We start from the raw sequence: 20,710 nt of genomic DNA, 5'->3' as shown, positions 1-20,710 counted from the left end.
AGGCCTCAAGAGGCCAGGCTTCACAGCCCAGAAGGTTCTCTGCGGCCCTGATTGGCTCTAGAGCCTCGGCTTCTCCCCCGGACTCGCACCTCTGCCCCCAGATGCTGTGTCTTAGAAGCCTGCGCTCACCGGCACCCTGCCCACACTGCCTGCCCTGGGAGCCGTCAGCCCCCTGAGGCCCTCCTGGAGCTGTCTTGGCCACAGTGGGGCGGCAGAGTGGGGCACACACCCAGGGTCTGTGCATCTGGGAGCCCCCCTGGTGGGGGTGGTGCTGGAGGACGTGGCCCGCAGGCTCGCATGCCAATTTCTGACCCCTCCCGCCGTGTCTCAGGCCCCTCCGAGGGCTTGAGTCCTGGCACAGCGCCACCCAGGGTGCCCGCGGCACCTCCGCCCCGCGGTTCGATAGCACTCAGCGTTTCCAGGAAGGACGTTCTCCCACACGTGACCTCTGAGAGGGGTCAGGTGGGATGCTGCAGGCGCGCGTGCACAAGGCAGGGCTGAGCCCCCCGGGGGCGCTGTGTGCCGTGGGTCTGGGCCCTCAGTTTGGCCGACGGGGGAGTTCCTGCTGGCGGCTCAGAGCCTCCTGCTCCGGGGCCTGCCCACAGCTCTGTCCACTCAGGCCCAGCCCTGGCGGGTCCGATAGCTGTCAGACAAGAGGCTGCAGGCACCAGGGTGGCCGTCTGTGGCCTGGAAATCATATGGAGGGTCAGCAGTGGGCACCGCCGTCTGCTGAGCCCCACAGTGGGCGAGCACACTCTGTGCGCAGTCTCTAGTCTCCGGGTAAATCCTAGGAGGGGAGCACCACATCGCTGCCCCTTTGTCACAGACAAGGAGATGGAGGCCCGGGGAGGCAGAGGGGCCTGTCCAGGGTGACAAGGACAGAGCTGAGATGGAGGCCCGTGGCCCCGGCCCCTGTGGATGGACGCAGGAGTGTGCCAGTATCCAGGGATGCTCGGGGGCTAGGGTGGGGCGGGGTGAGCCTCCCGGCACCCGGCTGGGCCTCGTGCTGGTGCCAGCAGGCTCCGCCGGCCTCCGTGGGCCAGGAGCTTCCAGAGGACAAAACTGTCTCTGGACGGAGGACCTACCCCCCAAGTGACCCCTCCGTGGGGCAGGGGCTCCGAGTGCCCCTGGCCCCTGTGGGATTCCAGGGCTGAGAGGGGAGCCCGACTGTGAGCCAGCCTGGGGCTTGGGGCTTTTCCTCCTGTCGTCCGTGACGTCACAGCCCCACACGGGGGACAGGCTGTCCCATGTCACGGGGGAGGAAGCTGCACCAGAGAGGGCAGTCCTGTGCCTGGAGCCACACAGCGTGAGGAGGCAGTGGGTCTGACTGACTCTTCTGCCTTCCCAGTCCCCGCACAAAATAGGGGCTTCTGTCCCCAGGGGGCCTCAGCTTGTGGTTCACTCGTGACCCCGAAACAGGCTGAGGCCCCTGGCCACCCTTCTAGCTCAGCATGTGGGCTGGCCCATCAGGAGAGGCTCGGGCCCTCCCCAGGGCCACTCTGTACTCCCAGGACAGCCTTAAAGGCTCCGAGGGCGGTGACATGCTGTGGGTGTAACCCGGGAACACGGGACTGGGAGCAGCAGAGGGTGAGGATTGCAGCCCGAGGGAGGTGGCACTGCCTGGCACCTCTGTGTGCAGAGCGCCAGACCAGGGAGCCCGGCGGTCAGCCAGCCTGGTGGTTCCATGGGCGATGCTGGGTGGGTGGGTGAAATGATTCAGGGGTGCCGAGTGCCCAGAGGCAGGACTGCCTGTAAATGCCACTGTGAAGGGCCACCCTGGCGCCAGGACCGTCCAGCGGGTGGCTGTCCCTGTGAGGTTTCTGGCCATGGCCACGTGCGGCTCCTGCGACGCTCAGCCATCCAGCCAGGGTCCCCGGGCCTGCAGCGCGAGCTCCCTCGCCCTCGGGTGGAAACGGCAGCCCCAGGTGTGCTGAGCGGGTGTGGGTGGCCGGCACCCGCCTCTGGCTGGTTCTCCCCTGCTGAAGGTGGCCTTGTGCCGTTTCACTTCCCGGCTCCTGTGCCCTGAAGTCCAGCTTCTGATTCCAGCATCCACAGAGGAATACTGACCTGGGCTGTTGGCAAAAAGCGGGGTCTCAGCCGCTGGGCCGTGGGCATTCAGCATGGCCCACGGCAGAGCCCTCTGGACGCCGGCCGGGCCACACTCGCTGTCCAGAGAGGAAACTGGTGTGTTGCAGTCAGCTCCCCGAGCCGGTGGAGGGTCCTCGACCTGTGGGGGCCCGGAGCTGCTGCCCTGTCACTCCAGGGAGGGCATTGGAGCCCCCCCAGCCCAGGGGCCACACACGAGGGGCCGTCAGATGGACTTCCTCATCGGGCAGTGGGGATTCGTTCAGCCCACTCTGCTGGGGGGCGGGCGGGGAGGGCCGTCCCTTCTGGAGGCAGGGGCAGGTGCTCCCCGCTCCTGTAAGCAGGACAGTGGGCACGGCCCTGCTGGTCCTGCGGCTCAGACTCTGCTCCCAGTGTGGGGCCGGGGTTTGATCCCTGGTCAGGGAACCAGATCCCACGTGGCCGCTGCTAAAGACCCCATGGGCTGCAGCAAAGCTGGCACACCCTGTGTGCCACACCCTGGCCCAGCCACACGTGTTGAAACCCACAGGACAGTGGTGGGCTCGAGGCCGGTGGCCCGTGCAGGCGGCAGCAGCCAGGCCTGGGCTGACCGCCCAGCCCCACGCTTCTCTCGGAATCCGCTCAGGGCTCTGGGGTGCAGACCTTGTCGCCCCATCCGACAGTTGGGGAGGGGGGCCCGTGAGAGCCTGGGCAGCGAGCGAGCGGGAGGCAGGATGAGAGCCAGTGCTGCTCGATGCAGGGTCCTGTGCCCACGTCACGTATAGGTCGCGGGCGGTGGGCTCCCAGGGTCCCATCTCTGTCTCCAGAGAGGGGGTGACCTCGGCACATTCTCTGAGGCGTCGTAAGGCCCGGGCACATCCTGGGGAAGCCACCACCAGGTCCCCTGTGGACCCTGAGGGCCTTACGCGTCCCACGCGTGTCCCGTGAAAGTCAGAGTCAGAGGCACTGCTGCAGAGGAGGCACTGAGCTGCCCTGTGCCCTGTGCCCACGCGGCTCCCACCTGTCCACAGGGAGCACGGCCCCGGCCCTCAGGTGACGGGCGCCCCTGAGAGGACCGGGTCTGTGGGAGCCACACCCCTGCGCCTGGGCACGGGGAGGCCCTGCGTGCTCCTGGGGACTGGGCGCCCCGACCCGCCGTCATCCCAGCCGCAGCCTCCCCCTGGGCCCGGGTCAGAGACTCCAGAAGGAGAGCCCTGACCTGAAGCTTAAGGCCCAGCAGCATGCCCCGTCGTGGCGGGCGGGACCTCTGTCCAGGTCTGCCTTCTCGTCGTCACAGAGGGTGTGCTGTCCCTGCTCTGGGAGCGCTGTGCGCCTCCTGCGGCCTGAGCGCAGGCCGGGTGGGAGCAGAAGGCTGGGCCCGGGCTGCCGTAGGCCGAGTGCCGGCTTCCGGGTTTCTGCCCAACCTTCTGGGCCTTGGGGTGCCCTGGACAGTCGTCCTAGGGTGTCCCCGCACTGGCGCCTTCGGGAAGGACACAAAGTCACATCTGCACCGTCTATTCCCGGGTAGCAGGCATGGTTCTGAGGGGCGTGGTGTTCAGTCGCTAAGATTCTCTGTGACCCCACAGACAGCAGCACGCCAGGCCTCCCTGTCCATCACCATCTCCCGGAGCTTGCTCAAACTCATCCACAGAGTCGGTGATGCCATCCAACCATCTCATCCTCTGTCACCCCCTTCTCTTCCTGCCCTCAATCTTTCCCAGCATCAGGGTCTTTTCCAATGAGTCAGTTCTTCACATCAGGTGGCCAGAGTATTGGAGCTTCAGCTTCAACATCAGTCCTTCCAATGAACATTCAGTTGACTTCCTTAGGATTGACTGGTTTGATCTCCTCGCTGTCCAAGGGACTCTCAAGAGTCTTCTCCAGCACCACAGTTTGAAAGCATTAGTTCTTCGGTGCTCAGCCTTCTTTATGGCCCAACTCTCACATCCATACGTGACTACTGGAAAGACCACAGTTTTAACTATACGGACCTTTGTCGGCAGAGTGATGACTCTACTTCTTAATATGCTTGTCTAGCTTTGTCATAGTTTTTCTTCCAGAGAGCAAGTGTCTTTTAATTTCATGGTTGCCATCACCATCTACAGTGATTTTGGAACTCGAGAAAATTAATTCTGTGGGGGTATTTCCAGGCCTCCTGGGTTATGGGCACCATTCTAGGTGTGAGGACCACACAGCTGCTAAGAGGTGGTCTCTACCAGGCTCGGGAGCTGGAGGCTGAGGGGGTCCAGGTAGCAAGAGCATCTGTGAGCTGATTTCAAGGGACCCCGGCCTATTGCTAGAGCTGAGCCTATTGCTCCTGACCCAGGAGGCCTTCCTGGAGGAGGTGACCTAAAGGATGGGTAGGAGTTAGGCCTCTGATGGCAGGAGCACTGGCCCCAGGTGCCAGTTGGTGGGTGCCAAGGCAGGGCCAGAGTGAAGAGGGTGGGGCTCCATGACGCAGCAAGCTTGCTGTGCCGGGAGCAGGCGCCTCGAGTCTCACCAGCCGCCTTCCTCTGCAGACTCTGAAGGGTGTGCGCAGCTGGGCTGCGAGGGAGCCGGTGCGTGGGTTGACTTCTGAGCATGAGTCCAGCACCAGGACGACAGTGGGATGGTCAGACTGTTGGAAAAGGTTTTTCTGTGAGGCCCTCTGCCCCTCAGGTCCCCGATCTCTGGAGGCGCCTCCTCGGCAGCGTGTGTAGGGCCGGGTGGTCTGCAGGTACAGTATCAGACGGGGTGGGGTGGACGAGGGCAGGGGCAGGGGCAGACGCCCGCTGAGCCCCTCTGTGCTTGGGCTGCGAGCCACCAGACCTGTGGGGCTGACTCCTCGCTCACTTTGTTTCTTGTAGAACGTGGCTGCTCCAAGAGCACCTCCAGGAAGCTGGACGCCTGTCGTGGCCTTCGGAAGACGCTCCAGCACCATGTAACCATGTGGCCAGTCTTTGCCACGTGTCTGGCTGGCAGGGCAGCCCAGGAGGTGAGCGGCCTGACCGGGAGGGGAACATGGACCGGTCTCGGGTGACCCCAGCACCAGTCCTTCCTTGAAGGCCCCAGTTGGCAGCCAGCTGGGCCCACCTTGCCCAGACTCCCCAGGGGTGCCCGCCTCACCACCAGGAGCTGGGGAGTAGAGCAGCCGATTGCTGTCTGCTGTGGTCCCGCCGAGCCCCGCACCTGCCCTGTGGCACAACTGTGGCACTGGCCAGAACCCTCAAAGCAGACGGAATCAGGAGGCTGCCTGCCTCCTCCCTGACCGGGGTTGCTGGTGCAGAGATGTCCCTGAGACCACCCTGCCCTGTCAGTGCCTGCAGCCCCCAGACCACCTCCCACAAGCTGTACGGCCCGACAGGTTTCTCTGGAGCCCTGAGTCTCTGTTTACCCTCTGTAAGACTTGGGTGGGAATACCTCCTAGCAGAGTTTGGGAGTGCAGAGTGAACCCCAGTGCACCCATGGCTTCAGCAAAGAGGCTGGCGGTGGAAACCAGTCTTTGCAGGGGTTTATGATCCACTGAAGGGCTTCCGTGGTGGCTCAGACGGTAAAGAATCTGCCTGAAATGCAGGAGACCTGGGTTCGATCCCTGAGTCAGAAATGTTCCCTGGAGGAGGGCATGGCAGCCCATTCCAAGATTCTTGCCTGTAAGAGTCCATGGACAGAGGAGCCTGGTGGGCTACGGTCCGTGGGGTCACACACAGTTGGACGCAAACAGAGCAACTAACACTGCGCTTTTTCACGATCCACTGAAAGAACTCCCCAACCGGGCACCCTGCTGGCCTCGTCTCCCTTTGCCGGAGCAAGAAGAAGGCATGAGGCAAGGCAGAGCCACCACTGCCCCGTGCAGGATGGGGACTTGGCAGTAGCCTCAGCTCCAGGTGGCTCGGGGCTTTATTGGCAGCACCTCTGAGGCAGCCAGGACGGATTCGGTGGCCCAGGAACCCAGGCCTGCTGTGGTTACTGACCACGGGCTTTGGGTCAGTTTCACAGGCTTGGGAAGGGCGTGGAGCTGGCCCTCCGAGTAAGGACTCTGCTGGAGGTGGCTGAGTGGGGAGAGGGGGCCTGTCTGAGGCCTCAGAGTCTGAGCAGCTTCGTGCTGGTCATGGGTCTGTTTGCACATCGCCGGAACAGATGGCCCACCTGCTTGGGGGTATCCCAGGCCCCCAAGGTTCTCCTGGCCCGTAGTGTCCCCCGAGAGGCTCTGGGTGCCCCTGAGCTGTGCTGGGCGCTGTGGGGTCTTGGGGCGCGGTCTCGGGGAGACCGAAACCAATAGTGTGCAGACGTAGGGCGTGCACTTTCCCGCAAGTTAACCAGCATCTCTTTCTCCTCCCAGGCCTCGTCCCTCCGCCCCGACGCCTCGGTCCTCAGCTGGCGCCCGGAGCTCGGATGACTGTGCCACCCTCAGGCCAGGTAGCGTTTGAATGTCGAAAGTCAGAGCTCCCCACCCGCTCCGTCCCGGCGTCACCCTGGGCTGGGTATGTCTGAGAGAACACAGGCATTTAGCACACGCGTGTGTGTGTGTGTGTTGGGGGGGGGCGTGTCACAGGGCCAGACAGGCAGTTCTTGCCCGTTTGCTCGGGTTCAGCTGGGGGTGCGCACCCCCCTCAGCTCTGCCCTCCCACCAGCCTCTTTCTGCGGCCGAGGGTCCAGGCTGAGCACGGGGCCAGGAGCTTGCTGAGGTCTCCCCCAGGCAGCTCAACTTGGGGCGTGTTTCCGGCTGGCCCCGGCACGTAAGGTAGACGAAGCCCCCTTTGCAAGGAGGCAGCCGCAGCAAGAGGGCCTGGGCCGCGAGCGGGGGACTGGTAACTGCTGGGCAGAGCTCAGGGCTCGGCGCCTTGAGGACGTCCTGCCCTGCCCCTTGGCCCTGAGGGAGCTGTCGTGCTCCGAGTTTGCTGGTGCCCTGGCCACACCCTGCCCCTCCCAGGAGCCAGCCTGCACTGCCGACTGCCGGGCCCCCTTGGCTGCTGCCAGCCTCCTAGAGGGTCACGGGGTCTGTGAGGATCAGGGCCGGACTGTCAGCCTCTCCCTCTCCCCTGCCTGGTGCCATAGCCCGGGACAGGTCTGCCTAGAGAGGGCCCGGGACCCCTCTGCCATCTGGGCCTCGCGTGTTTACAGGTCCAGCCTACCCGCCAGACTCCGCAGACGCCGTCCCAGGGCTTTTGTGTCTGCATGCAGGGCCTGCGCCAGCCACTGCCTGAAGGCGGGGAGGGGGTGGCCCCCCGGGGGACATCAGGGGCAAGGGGAAGAGAGACCTGACGGGAGTGTAACAGCAAAGGAGAGAGCAGAGGGGTGTAGGCCCCGGGGAAGGACGACACCAGAGAGAAGGACCAGGGACCGCCGGGCCGTCCCTGGGGAGACAGGGCCGCGGGCTCCGCTCACGGCTGGGCACTGCAGCCCTCTCCTGGGCACTCCCTGTGGAATCCCCCCAGCCTCCCAGCGGAGACACGGCCCTGAGAGCTGTGTCCAGCACCTGGGCTGGGGCACCAATGTGCCCCTGGGACCGACCCCCAGGGCCTGGCAGACACGCAGGAGGCCGTGAGGGCACGTCCCTGGGTGTGCGCGGGGCACACGCCCTGCTTCTGTACCCCGTTGGCTTTGGCCCACCCCACCCAAGACTCCACAAGGCCCAGCACAACTCAGGGGCACCCAGATGCTCTCGGGGCACCACGGGCCAGGAGCACCTCGAGGATCCGAAGTACCCGGGGGCAGGGGTCGCTGAGGGACCCTTTCTCCAGGCCGTGACCCCAGACACCCAGCAGTCTTAGGCTCAGCAGGTACAGCTTCTCAACGTGGCTCCGCTGTGGGGTGCCCCACGTACGCCCGCGTGTCCTGTGGACCCACATCCACGCAAACCCCCAAAGAGCCAGCGGGGCGGCCTCTGGGCGCCAGGGAGAAGAGGGACAATTAATTCCCTGCAGAAAACTGGCCACCAGGGGTACTGACCGGGCCCCACGTGGCTCCCGCCTGCTGCCCAGTGTGGGTGCAGCACCAGGGTGGGCACAGGGAAAGAGGCCAGGGCACTGCCCAGGACCCAGACCTGGACACGGGCCCTGCCCTGGCCTCTGCATCTGCCCGTCTCCATAAGAGCACAGACCTGGCTGTGCCCCCAGATACGTGAGTAGCGTCTCCCCTGAGTTGGTCGCTTTCCAAGGGGTCCCCTGCTGGCAGCAGCCAGGTCCGTGCTGACCCCCTGGACCTGTCTACCATCTTTAAAGTGAGACTGGTCTCCATCCTGAGTTTTCCCTCTGCAGGGGCAGGGAGGAGTGGCAATGGCTGGACTCACCGCTCCCAGAGCAGGCTGCTGGTCTCTGCCTTACGTCTGGGGTTCTGTACCAGGCACTGGCTGACGGGGTGAGAGAGATGTGCCTCTTGTCCACAGGAAGTGGGGAGGGGGGCTCCCCAGAAGGGACATGAGTCAGGCAAGCAGGACAGGAGTCTTGAGGTGCCAGAGGAGGCTGGGGCTGTTGTGGGCGGCTGTGCTGGGGTCAGGCAGGGTCTCAGTGCTGCAGGAGGTAGGAGAGCTGTGGCCACGCACCCCTGGGGTGTTTCTTGGCAGCTGCCCGTGCCGCCTTCCCCCTGCCCTGGACAGACAGGAGGTGCCAGCCTGGATCTCGGGGTGGCTGTGCCGGGGTGTCCCTAGAAGGCAGGAGGGCCCCTCAGGCTACTTGGTCAGAGGCTGCCCCAACCTCAGGCCAATGAGGACCCAGACCCCGTGAGGCATCCATTCTGGGGGCCACCCAAGGGCAATAGGGCCTCTGCGGCCGGGTGACCGGGAGCTCAGGCAGGAGAAGGTTCTGGAGAGGGCGCGGCCCGGCCCTCTCCCCGACCCGGCCCACTCGGCCCGGGCTGCTTCCTGAGTGGACGGCCGCCTCCTACCGCGGGCGCCCTGCCCTCGCGCCGCCGCCTTTGTCTTCCCAGAGCCGCACAAAATGGCCGCCGGCCCCCGCCATTTTGTGAGCGAGAGTGCGACCCGCCGTCCCCGCGCGGCCTGGCCCGCGCCCAGCCCGGCCCTGGCCGGGGCCACCCCAGGCTTGGCACCGGCCGGCGTCTTGGTGAGGCGTCTGGGAGCCCCGACCCTGCCGGCCCCTCGTGGCCCCGGGCCGGCCCGCCGCGCGGGTGGAGACGCTGCCCGCCAGCGCCCGGGAGTGGCCCCGTCGGGAAGGCTGTGCCCCAAGGGGAGACCTCGCAGCCACGGGGCCGCCGCGGACAGTTCTAGAAATAGCGGGGTTGCGGGGGAGCGGGCCCCCGGACGCGCCGCACACAGAGGCAGGCCTGTGTAGGCCACGTGGAGGAGGCAGGCGGCGCCCTCGGGCCTCCGAGTCACCGCTTCCCCGCCTGAGCAGCCTCAGGCTTCGGTCGGACCCGGCACTGCCTGTCCTGAGGCGCTGCCCGCCCTGAGGAAGCCGAGGCGGCTGCTTCCTGGAGGAGGGGCGCTCCCTGCGGCCTGGGCCCACCGCCTCGGCACCCCTGGAGACCAGCCCCTGAGACCCCAGACCCCGGCCCGCCTGCTCCCCAGCGACCAGACCCTGAGACCCCGGCCCCCCCAGACCCCCGGAGACCAGACCCTAAGACCCCGGCCCTCCCCCGCCCCCCAGACCCCCGGCTCCCAGACCCTGAGACCCCGGCCCCCCCAGACCCCCGGAGACCAGACCCTGAGACCCCGGCCGCCCCAGACCCCGGCTCCCCGGAGATCAAACCCTAAGACCCTGGCCCTCCCCTGCCCCCCAGCTCCCAGACCCTGAGACCCAGCACCCCCCCCCCGCCCCGCCCCGAGTTGGGGCCTCTCCCTCCCAGAGACAGAGCTCTCCGGTCTCCTTCCGTACCCCGCTCTAGACTCTGTGTGAACCCGCGCCGCCCCCCGAGTCAGCGCCGGGCGATCGGGGCAGAGGCGGCGGCCGTGTGAGGGGCAGCGTAGCGGCGGCCGGGGCGGGGGTGGACGTGGAGCCGCCGGGCGTCCGCGCCCACCCGCAGGACCCAGCGACGAGGGCTTCGGACGGCAGTCCGCGTCCTTCCCTGAGGGGTGCAGAGACGTGTCCTGGAAAAGAGGCCGGGCCGATGTTGGAGGGGAGGGCGCGCGCGTTACAGAGGCTGTGCCCTTTCTTTGGCATACGGGGCGTGCCGGGCGGCCCCCGGGCCACGCTCTGGCCTGTGGTCCCCGGCTGGCCAAGGCTAGGCCCTCGCCGGGCAGCACGCGCAAAGCAGAGCGCACCCCGGGCCCTCGGGAGCGGTGGGGCACTGTCCCTGGACACCCGTGGCCCCGCCAGGCCCTCCAGGCTGGGTCGGCTGCCGGGCACACAGTTCCCGTGTTTTCCGCAGATCCCTGCTCCTCGCGGTTCCCGGAGAGGACATTCCGTCACCATCGAGTGGGGTTTGCGCGCTGCGCCCTCCCAGCGCCGGCTCGGGAAACCCAGCCAAGGACGGGGTGGTGTCACGCCCGGCCAGGCCCGGAGCCTCCCGGGGAAGGGGGCGCAGGGAGCCCTAGCAAGCAGAAGGTACATCTTGAGGGGCTGTGGCCAGGTGGGGCTGCCCCCAGGGCGCGGTTTCACGCCGCCGGGCGTTTTTAATGATGTGGTTGCATCTGGTTCCCCACCCACCCCGTTCTTCCCTCTCCTTGCCTTGTGACCCAGACTGAGGCTGCGACTGAGAATATTTTCAGATAAATAGACGCCTTTGAGGTTAAAATGATTGCCTAATGGTTAAACACCAGACGGAGACACCCACCGGGCATGGAGAGGGCTCTGCCTCCTGGCTGCTGTTCCCTTTGGACTCTGAGCAGACCCTCTGCGGTGAGGAGCAGCTTCCCCGGTGATTGCCCCGCCCCTGGGCACAGGCACCTGGACCTCCTTCCGGACAGCCCTGGCTGGCATCCTTGCCCCACTTACCAAGCCACCAGCTGAGGCCAGAGGTGCTGACTGACTTGCCTGAGGCCCATCGCTGGTAGAGGCCAGAGCAGGGGACAGAACTGTGGCCGGGCACCTCCCAAAGCCATCTGTCCCCAGCCCGTGCCCATGGCCCCCGTGAATGCAGGGGTGTCTGCAGAGCAGGGCTGGATCCCACTGCAGCTTTAGCCTCCCGGCCAGGAGGAAACCCCCAGCTTCCTAGATGCTAGGACTTCTGGGGGCTTTGGGACTCACACCTCTGTGGGCAGTGACCCTCGGTCCCTGGCGCATGTGTGGCCCCCTTCCCTGGGGATTGGACATTTCCCGTGCGTGCCACCTCCCAGCTGCAAGCTTGGAGGAAGACAGGAGAGCAGGCAGCCAGGGCAGCGTACAGACGTCCGGGGATGGGAGACCTTGACCCAGAGAACAAGGGCATGTGTCTCAGGGAGACTGGGCAGGAAGGGTACCAGTGAGAGGGCCCCCGTCTCCCTGAGAAGAAAGGCAGGCGTTCCAGTGTCTGTGGGCGCCATTTCCCCACCTACGTGGCACCACCGGGCTGTATACAGGGCTATGGGAAGAGCCAGGGTCAGAAGGCCAGGTTCCAGGTCTAGTTTTTATTCCTCTGTCCCCCAGAGGTGCTTTTGGGGCATTGAAGCTACTGGGCCCTGCACTCAGCTGAGCTCAGAAATCAGTAAGCCTCCGCTCCGCCATAAGTTTGTCCTTCTTACACCAGGGGCCTTTTTGCATTAAAAAAATTTTTACATTGCAACTTTTGATTCCTGAGTTTTGGTGCCCCTTTCAAGTGTGTGCCCAGCTCTGCCCAGTCTCTGCCCGTCCCCAGCCAGCCTGTGCTGGGCGCACATCTCGTTAACTTTATGGGCCATGTTTGTAGGGAGACCCGGCCCCCGGATGCCACCCCCCACGCCTTTTTCCCAGACTCCATTGTTGGCACGGCTTGCCGAGCAGAAACACTGGCTGCTTTATAGGGAGAAACCTAATCGGGGTGGCGGTAGGGGGAGCCGTCACCGGGGAGGGTCCAGGCTCCCAGTGGCCCCAAGCCAAGCCCGAGGTGACTGCGGGGTGACACCGTCTGTCTGCCTCGCTCGCTCCAGACATCCGCCTGGCCCTGAAAGGGCCACCTGCCCACCGAGGCCTCCCACACACCTGTCCCCAGTTGGCCTGGCTCCTCCCTGCCCGGCGCCCTGCCCACAGGCCGACGCTGGGGCCTGGGGCTGGGCCGGCGGTGGCAGATGGCAGGGCAACTGCTGACCACTCTCTCCCGCAGCCCTGCCCAGGGAGCCCCTTTCATGGCACAGTGGCTGCTCCTGCTGCCACCCCCGGTCCAGGCTGACCAGGAAGGGTCCCTTAGGAGGTCTCAGACCCCTGCCACCCCGCTGGAAGAGGGGAGGTCTCTGCTGACCCTCCCTGGGCTGGACCCATGCTCACTTTTAGGACTGTGGGGCAGTGGGCCGAGCAAAGCACGCCTCCTGACACCCGGAATCGAGGCCTCCCCACCCAGCTCTGAAATGTCTCCACGATTAGGTTTCAGACCTGGGTCAGTCCTCCTTCCTTCCCGCCAATCCTGGGTTGTTGGCTAAAGAAAGAGCCAGGTTGTATGAAAGCGGTTCCCTGGTGGGCAGGCAGAGCCCGAGTTTGGGGAACCCTGCTGGGGGTACACCTGCCTCCTGCCCACCTGGAGAGGCCATTAGCTGGGCCGCCTCGTGGGAGCCCGCCCAGCCCTCGTGGAGAGAGGAAGTCCCCCTCATCCGGGGGCACCGTCACGGGCACCGCTTGAGTCAGCTGTGTGCCTGCCACGGTTCTGGGTGTCCAGACGTGAGACCTGGGGCCCAGGAGGGCCAGGCCAGGTCGCAGAGCCCGGACAGTGAGAATTCACTGGGGCGCCCCCCCCCGACAGGCCTCCCGATGGGCAGTGAGCGAGAGGAACGTGTGTGGGGAGCGCAGAGTCTTCATGGGCAACAGGGTGGTCACTCCTGGCTCAGGAGAGGCCAAGGCAAAGGCCAGGAGGTGCGCGGCAGGGTGGGGAGGGCTGTCCAGGGTGCTCTTCTGCTCTGGAGGGGGAAATGATGGGAGCCGGGCCGGGCGGGGCGCAGAGATGTGAGCCCAGGTGATTGATGGACGTCGGGCCTCTGGGAGCGCAGAGGGACGAGGGGAAGGACAGCACCCCTACAGCCTGGTGGGCTGACCCTCCGTCCCTGTTACCGGCCAGGGACACCGAGGCTCAGTGGTTGGCACATGATAGGGCTGGATAGACCCCAGTGGCTCTGGCTCCGAGTGCAGCGACCTGGGATGAGGCTCAGGCCCTCCAGTTGGCCGAGTGGGTTGGAGCCAGGTGGGGCCGTGGTTCGCTGAGTGAGCCCTGGCTGAGGCCTCACACCAGGCCCTGGGTGCCCGCTCCCGCACGTTTCTGCTCTTGGGACGGTCCGAGGCTTCACTTTTCAACTTCGTTGTTGGGAGCCTCCTCTGTGAACTGGGGAGTTTGGTTCCTCCTCCTGGGTCCCACAAACAGCCTGCCACACAGGAGGCAGCACCCATCTCTCCTCCCCTTGCCGCCCCCTCCCAACATCGAGGCCCCAGAGTGAGCCTGGAAGGTCTGGCCACCCGGCATGGGAACACCAGCGGCCCTGGCCACTCACGGATGCGGACTGGGTCTTGTTCATTCCCCATCTGGGGTCGTCGGACACAGGGCAGCCAGAGTGGCTGCTCTCTCCAGGCCTCTCCACGGGGTGTGTCGCCAGGCAAGGGGCCATAGTGAGACAGGTTGGACTGAGATGTGGGATCCGCAGGAGGTGGACGGGCGAGTCCAGGGAGGAGGCGCAGAGCAGCAGCTGGAGCTCAGGCTTGGCTGCACCTCTTGCACAAGGTCTGACGCTTGTGTCTTTTTTTCTAAACCCCAACAGGTCAAGAAGTGGCGCTGAGATGGGAGTGTCTGCCTGAAGTCAGCATTCCTCGTGGGGAGCCCAGCCGGGATGCCCAGGAGGCCCCTGTGCTGCGGGACACCGGCCCACCCCGGCCTTGGTGTGGTGACTGTCCCAGGGCACAGGACAGCACAGTGACTGTGCGTGCCCCTGCGGCCATCCTGGTGCTGGGAAGTAAGGAGCCTTGGCGGGAGGACTGTAACGGGGAGGGACGCGGTTAGGGCTGTGTCTGTGGCGCCCTGTGGCCTCAGCCGTCACGGAGGACCCTTGGTCACCCTCTCCTCAGCCCCCGTCCTTAGAGGCTCTGTCCTTGGGGACTCCCTGGCCCTGACTGCCGGCAGGGAGTTCAGGCAGACAGTGCGACGGGATCCTGAGACCCTCTCATGCAGATTCCCCTCTGGGGCCCCGAGGAGAGACAGGACAGCTGTGACCACAGGCCAGCCAGGAGTTGGGGTGTTCCCGGCTTCACACCCCGGCGACTGTACCTCAGGCTCGTCCTCTGGGTGGACGGCACGGTATGGGTGCCGGCGTCCCCATCCCTGGCTGAGGGCCCTGGCACTGACTTCATACTCCTTGGGGTTGTTCGGGAAGCGGCCACTGCGCTGTTCATTGGGCCTGGGCATGAGACCCCACCTGCGGTAGTGGGCGAGCCAGAGGGCGGGCCCTTCCCCTGCCCAGAGCCCACGGGATCAGTGATCCTGGCTTCACCGGGCCCGGGAAGACCACACAGCATGGAGCAGCCTGGTGCCTGCCTGGAGGAGGCAGCCTGCTAGGGAGGGGTGTGGGGGGAGGTGAGGGGTGTCTGATGGCTTGGGGCTCTTGTCCAGTGGCACCAGTTACAAGGCAGAGGTGTTACCAGGCAGAAAGCAGGAATGACCTGTCTTCTGCCCTGCCACCCATCGGCAGTGTGACCTCATGACAGTCATGTGACCTGTGTGGGGCTCAGGCTCGGGCACTGGGCCCTGTGTCTGCGGCTCCAGCCCAGACACCCTTCCCTGAGAGCCAGGTTCCCTTCTGGAAGGAGGGAACATTCTAGAGCTTCTACCTGGTGGGAAAGCCCGGGTTACCCTGATGGCAGGATCAGGGTGCTGGGGAGGGAGTGCCCCCGGTCCTGCGGGTGGAGGCGGGATCGCAGGTGGCGGTGCTGTGAGATGGGGACGTGGTGGGCACTCTGGCCGCTTTGGGCACAGGTTGGCCTCTGACAAACGCCAGCCTTCCTCCCAGCGCCTCCAGCACAGGTCGCCTGGGGACACCGCGGCCTCTCCGGTCTCCAGTCCAGATGGGAGCGGTCTGGTCGCCTGTGAGCCTCTCCTGAGAGCCCCGCGGGCCTCTTCGCTCCACCGGTGTCCCTGCTCCCTCTCCTCCCTCCTTCCCTCCCCTCCCTGGTCAGCGGTCTCCTCCTGCGGGGCAGCTCCCTGGGCCCACAGGCCCCTGCTGACCTGCCTGCCAGGGCCCCGGGCCCTCAGCCTCCAGCGCCACCCTGAGCTCCTGCCGCCGCCGCCTCCAGGAACCGCCTCTGGGAGCCAGCAAGTCCGCCCAGTCCAGGCGCCGAGACTGACCGACGGCCCTTTGGGGTGAGGTAGTAGGTTGTATAGTTTGGGGCTCTGCCCTGCTATGGGATAACTATACAATCTACTGTCTTTCCTGAAGTGGCTGTAATACCGACAGCGGCCAGCACCCAGGACCCTGGCTTGGGAGGGTGGGGGGGCGAGGGGCGGGCAGATGGGGAGGGGTGCGGCCTCTGCAGGGTGGGGCGGTGCTGTGTGACCTGGGGCAGGTCCCTTGACCTCTCTGAGCTTCAGTTTCCTTATCTGTGAAACGGGCCAGGTGAGGGTTGAGGGCAGGACCGTATGAGGTGTCCAAGGAAGGCTCCACTCAGCCGGCCCTTCCCTCCCCTCACGCCGTCTTTGCCACCTGCCCCTCCCTCCGTCCCCCTGACGGGGCTCGTGGGCGGCCCTTAGTCCGGGCTGCGGCCGACCCTGGATGCCAGGAGGAGCAGCCCAGGGGCCAGCTGAGACTCGGCTGGGGTGGGACAACCGCGCCCCAGGACGGCCCACGGGGCCAGCTTCCATCTGCCCGTTTCTCCAGTGGCCAGCCCGCCCATCTCAGTGCCAGGCCTCTGGTCAGCGGAGGGAGGGGGGCCGGGGTTCCCCGGTTGAAGGCAGGAAGAGAGAGGCGCGTTCGTTCTCCAGCCTGCGGCGGCCCCGCAGGTCCTGTGCCCATTCCCCGCGCCCACAGGCAGGCTGGACGCCGCGGAGGAGCCGTGGCGCCGTCGGCGTGGCCCTCCTGCCCGGTGCCCGCCTGGCCCTCCACGGCTCCGGGGGCCGCGGGCTGGGCGGCAGCGGGACGGCGGACCCTCCCACCCCCGGGTGCCGGCGGGGTGAGGTAGTAGGTTGTGTGGTTTCAGGGTAGTGATGTTGCCCCCTCGGAAGATAACTATACAACCTACTGCCTTCCTCGAGGGGCCCAGTGACGTCCACGGAGGGTCCGCCCCCGTGCGCAGCAGGCGACTGGGTGGCCAGGCGGGCGGGAGGCTGCGGCATGCACACCCGGAGCGCAATAAAGCTGTTCAACGTGGAAATGGAGTCGGCCCTGTTCGTTCTGGGAACCCGGGGGCTGGGCGCTGGAGGGCGTGTGTGTTGGTGTTGGGGGGCGTGGGTCTGGCCCGACTGGGGGGCCATCTCCGGGCTGCTGGGGGATCAGCATGCCCTCGTCTGCCATCCCGGCCGCCTTCAGGCCCTCCTGGTGGGTGCAGCCCTGGACCCCAGCCCCCACCCATCTCACACCCTGTTTGAGCACAAGCTGTGGGAGCTTGGCTCCAGAGGTGTCCCCGGGCCCCCCTGCAGGGGTGTGGACCCCAGTCAGCCACTCAGAGCACAGTCCAGGGCCCCGCCCCTGATGCCACCGCAGATCCAGTGCCTGACTGGAGCCCGGAAGTCCCCAGTGCTCTCAGGACAGTTTCGAGTAGCCCTTAACGTCGGGGTCCCTCTCCGGTCTGCCTGCCCTCCCAGCGTTCACCCAGTTTCTGTTGGGGTCTCAGGCTGTCTGCCAGTGGCTGCTGCAGGCCTGTCCCCATGACGCCAGCCCAGGTGCTGAAGAGACCCATCGCCCTGACTGAGAGTACCCTTGGGAGAGGCTGACACGCCTGGGTCCACTCCCCGCCCCTGTGCCCACAGCTGGAGCAGCCCCCGCCGTCACCCCACGATGCCCTGCGGGCTGGCTCCTGCTTGTGGCACAGGATGTGCAGACAGGACAGTTCAGGGGCCCCCGGCTGCAGGACAGACAAGGCTCGGGCTGATCCTGGGCAGGGTCTGGGACAGGGACCCTGTGACGAGGCCAGAGGAGACTCCTGACGCCACCAGGGTCCCGGAGCGGGGAGAGGTGGGCTGAGCCTGGCACCCCCTCAGCCCGAGTGCAGCAGCCTGGGGCTGTGGAGGGAGCCCCTGCCCCGCCTCCCCAGCCATGATGACTGTCCCAGTCCGCCATCTCAGCCCCAGACCCCACCATCCTGAGCCTCCTGCCTGGGTCCTACAGGCCCCCAGCCCTGCGTGGCCACACCTGTGAGGCCAGCACCCTGACATCATCTGTGGCCTGGCTGTCCTTGCAGAGCTGCAGTTGCACTGTGGGTCAGGGTGGGAACCCAGAGCAGGGACCCCCAAGGGGCAGGGAGGGCTTTCTAAAGCAGGGGCCATATGAGCTGGGTCTTGATGCCTGTGTAGGAGTTTGCAATTTGCTGGCTGTGTGGGTCATCAAGGAGAGGCACTGCCCACCTCCTCTTCATCACCCTGGGTCAGTCAGCAGCAGAATCTGGCTGCTTATGTTCCTGGACACCCTTTCTGTCCCTCCTGTCTCTCTATCCCCACTCCCACGGCAAGACCTCAGAGCTGCTTAGAGCAGCTGCTCTGCCCTTCTGGGCACTGGGCTCCCACCTGGACTCATCCCCGCCCCTCCTGCCTGCCATGGTGCTGAATGCACAGCCCCTCTCCTCTGAATGTCCGCAGCTCAGCACCACCTTTGGCCATGAGAGCCCATGTCTCTCTGAGCTGACTGTGACCATGGATACCCTCCTGGCATTCTTGCTGTGTCTGGCCCTGCAATCAGAGCTCATGGCCTGGTAGGGAGCAGGCCAGACACACAACAGCCACCTGTTGTGGTCAGCACCATGATGACAGCAGCCCAGGGGCTAGGAAAGCCCTGAAGAGCCCTGGGCCCAGCATTGCAATCGGAGATGGCTTCCTGGAGGAGGTGACACCTGGTTCACCCTGCAACTGTCTCTACCTTCCAGCCTCTCATCTGTCACCAACTGGCTGACCCCAGAGATCAACAGGGCCCCAAATGTGGGCCCGAGGGGCATGGGGGAGGGTGGTACCTAATCACCTGCTGCTGCTCCTAAGTCACTTCAGTCATGTCCGACTCTGTGCGACCCCATAGACGGCAGCCCACTAGGCTCCCCCGTCCCTGGGATTCTCCAGGCAAGAACACTGGAGTGGGTTGCCATTTCCTTCTCCAATGCATGAAAGTGAAAAGTGAAAGTGAAGTCGCTCAGTCGTGTCTGACTCTTCGTGACCCTATGGACTACAGCCTACCAGGCTCCTCCGTCCATGGGAGGTTCCAGGCAAGAGTACTGGGGTGGGGTGCCATTGCCTTCTCTGACCACCTAGTCACCAGTAATGTGCAGAAGCAGTTGAATCCCAAAACAAACTGGATGAAGTCAGGGTGGGCAAAGCAGCTACTTTGTCTGGGAAGCCCTGGGAAGTGGCAGAAAGGGCCAGGCTTCAGGAGCAGAGGTCTGGGCAGTTGCTCTGCTCACCAAGCCTCACTTTCCCCACCCCACTTTGTAGGGGCTGTTTGATGGATGGAAGGAGCTAGCAGTTGAGACTGCTCAGCTGGGGTAGTGGAGCCGGGTGGGGGAGTGAGGGAGCCAGGGGCCAGCCCGGAGCCCTGGTCTGAAGCTAGGCGCCTGCTGCCACCTGCTGCCTAACCAGGGAGTGGCTCCTGGCCCGTCGTGGGCCCTGGGTCTGGCCAACAGGTGAGCAGGGTGGAGGGCAGGCTGGGGGCCCCCAGACTGTCAGCCCCCCGCCCCCCAGGGCAGGCCAGGACCATGCTCAGAGATGTGGGTGAGTGCTGGGGGCTAGCGAGAGACCACAACCCTGGAGGTGATCCCCTGTCCCCAAGTGTGCAGAAGGCAGGCCTCCCTCAGACCTCTGCCTGCTGCAACAGGCCGAGGGTGGCTGTGTCCCGCCGGGGAGAGGTCTGCGCATTCCTGCCGTTCCTGGGAGGCAACTCACCAGAGGGACTTGAGGGACTTCTGGGGTGTCCAAGGTGGGGGGCCTTTGAGAGACCATGGGCCTTAAGGTTCACAGGGGCCACCGCTGACCTTGGACCCCCCTGGGAGAGATGATGGCAGAGCCAGCCCAGCATTTAGACCCTACAGACCAGGATTGAGCGAGGGCCCACCTGGCCACGTGGGCACGGAGTGACCAGGCTGTCCCCCAGGGCTGAGGTGACTCGGGTGAGTTGATATAAGGGTCTAGCGTCTCAGGGGACACTCAGGGTCACAGGGCACAGCTAGCCTGTCCATCAGCAGGGTGGGCACAGCGCCAAGGCCCCATACTGTTCGTGACAACAGAAAGTCTCACTTCAATTCCGTTAAAAATTCGAAGAAAAAAGGAATACAATGATACTGACTATATATTACATGTAATATACGATATACGTCGTGACTGTGTATAATAATACGTACTATTTAACACATGGCATCCATAGCAATGAAACCAGCTTGGAGTACTTGCGTCTTTATGCCGCCGGGTCCTAAGACGTGTTCTGTAATCATGTTTAAGGAGGAAGCACCCGCCCCGATCCCCACCCCAGCCAGCCTGGGCCCTGCCTGCAAGCGTGGCCTCCGCCCGGAGAGGCTGAGCGCCTCCTTCAGCTCCGTGGCCCGGCCGCCTCCCTGGCCCTGGGCCCAGTCCTGCTCTCATCCCCCTCGGTCCCTCCTTCCCTGGACAGCGGGGGGCGGGCTGGGCTGGGCCCCGCAGGGCGGCCCCTGCCATCGCACTGAGCGTCCCCAACAGCGACACCGTGTGGCGGGAGAAGACCATGGCGGCCGGCCGGAGGCAATCCACCACCGCGGCCCAAGGCTGTGCAAGGGGCTGACCCCACTGCGAGGCAAGAAGCCTGGAGTTTAAGGTCAGCCTGGGGGGGAAGGCCCCAGGAGAGCTTCCTGCGGACGAATGACTGGGCAGCATTCACCGCCCCACACCTCGCCGCTCCCCCACGCCCTGGGCAGGGTGCATCCCTGCATGGCCCCGGGTGACCCAGTTGGCAGCATCCTGCCCCCCATCAGCGCCCCCTCCTCACGGCCACACCCACAGCACCCCGGTGAGGGGCAGGGCTGCCTGCCATATCTGTCACCTGTCTCCAGGCACCACCTGCGGGCCTGAGGCCACGCTTTCTGCAGGAAGGGAGGCAGTCCCCACGCGTGGGAGGATGGAGACCTCACAATGGAGGCGGCCCCGGCAGAGAGGCCTGACGTGGAGGCCGCAGACGCCAGGCTGAGAGGGGAGGGCAGGGTCTGGCTCTTGCCGTAGGACCAGGTCTGCCTGGAGAAACTTCATGCCCATCGGTGTCATTTAGCAGAGATGGGTTTCCGCAGCGTTGCACCTTCCAGATGAGGCAAGGTCTGAGGGTCCAGGGTGGGCTTGGGGGGCCTGGGGGCCTAGGGGAATCCCCGCATCAGTTGGGTAAGGGGCTGAGCTCAGCTAGTCTTTCTAGAAGAGGAGGGGGCGGCACCAGCTACAGTTACATGTCAGAGCCTGGACATCTGGAGGTCTGAGATGGGCCAGG

The 20,710-nt window shown here is 65.3% G+C and overlaps 1 protein-coding gene across 7 annotated transcripts in view; it reads left to right on the top strand.

The window, feature by feature from the left end:
- The window catches only part of LOC138987974 (uncharacterized), a 63,874-nt gene extending 48,351 nt beyond the window's left edge, over nt 1-15,523 (top strand). For all 7 annotated transcript variants that reach the window (XR_011464303.1, XR_011464307.1, XR_011464306.1 and 4 more), the window contains 2 exons: nt 4,911-5,038; nt 6,383-15,523. Coding sequence is in view for 1 of the 7 variants with exons in the window: in XM_070371441.1 (XP_070227542.1) it covers nt 4,911-4,988 (78 nt within the window). In the remaining 6 variants the exon portion in view is untranslated. The remainder of the gene's footprint in view (nt 1-4,910; nt 5,039-6,382) is intronic.
- Nucleotides 15,524-20,710: the final 5,187 nt, after the last annotated feature.

This window comes from Bos mutus, chromosome 5, assembly GCF_027580195.1.
Source record: "Bos mutus isolate GX-2022 chromosome 5, NWIPB_WYAK_1.1, whole genome shotgun sequence".
NCBI classification, from domain to species: domain Eukaryota; kingdom Metazoa; phylum Chordata; class Mammalia; order Artiodactyla; family Bovidae; genus Bos; species Bos mutus.
Note: the sequence above shows the minus strand (reverse complement) of the source record. Positions and strands in the feature narration are given on the sequence as shown.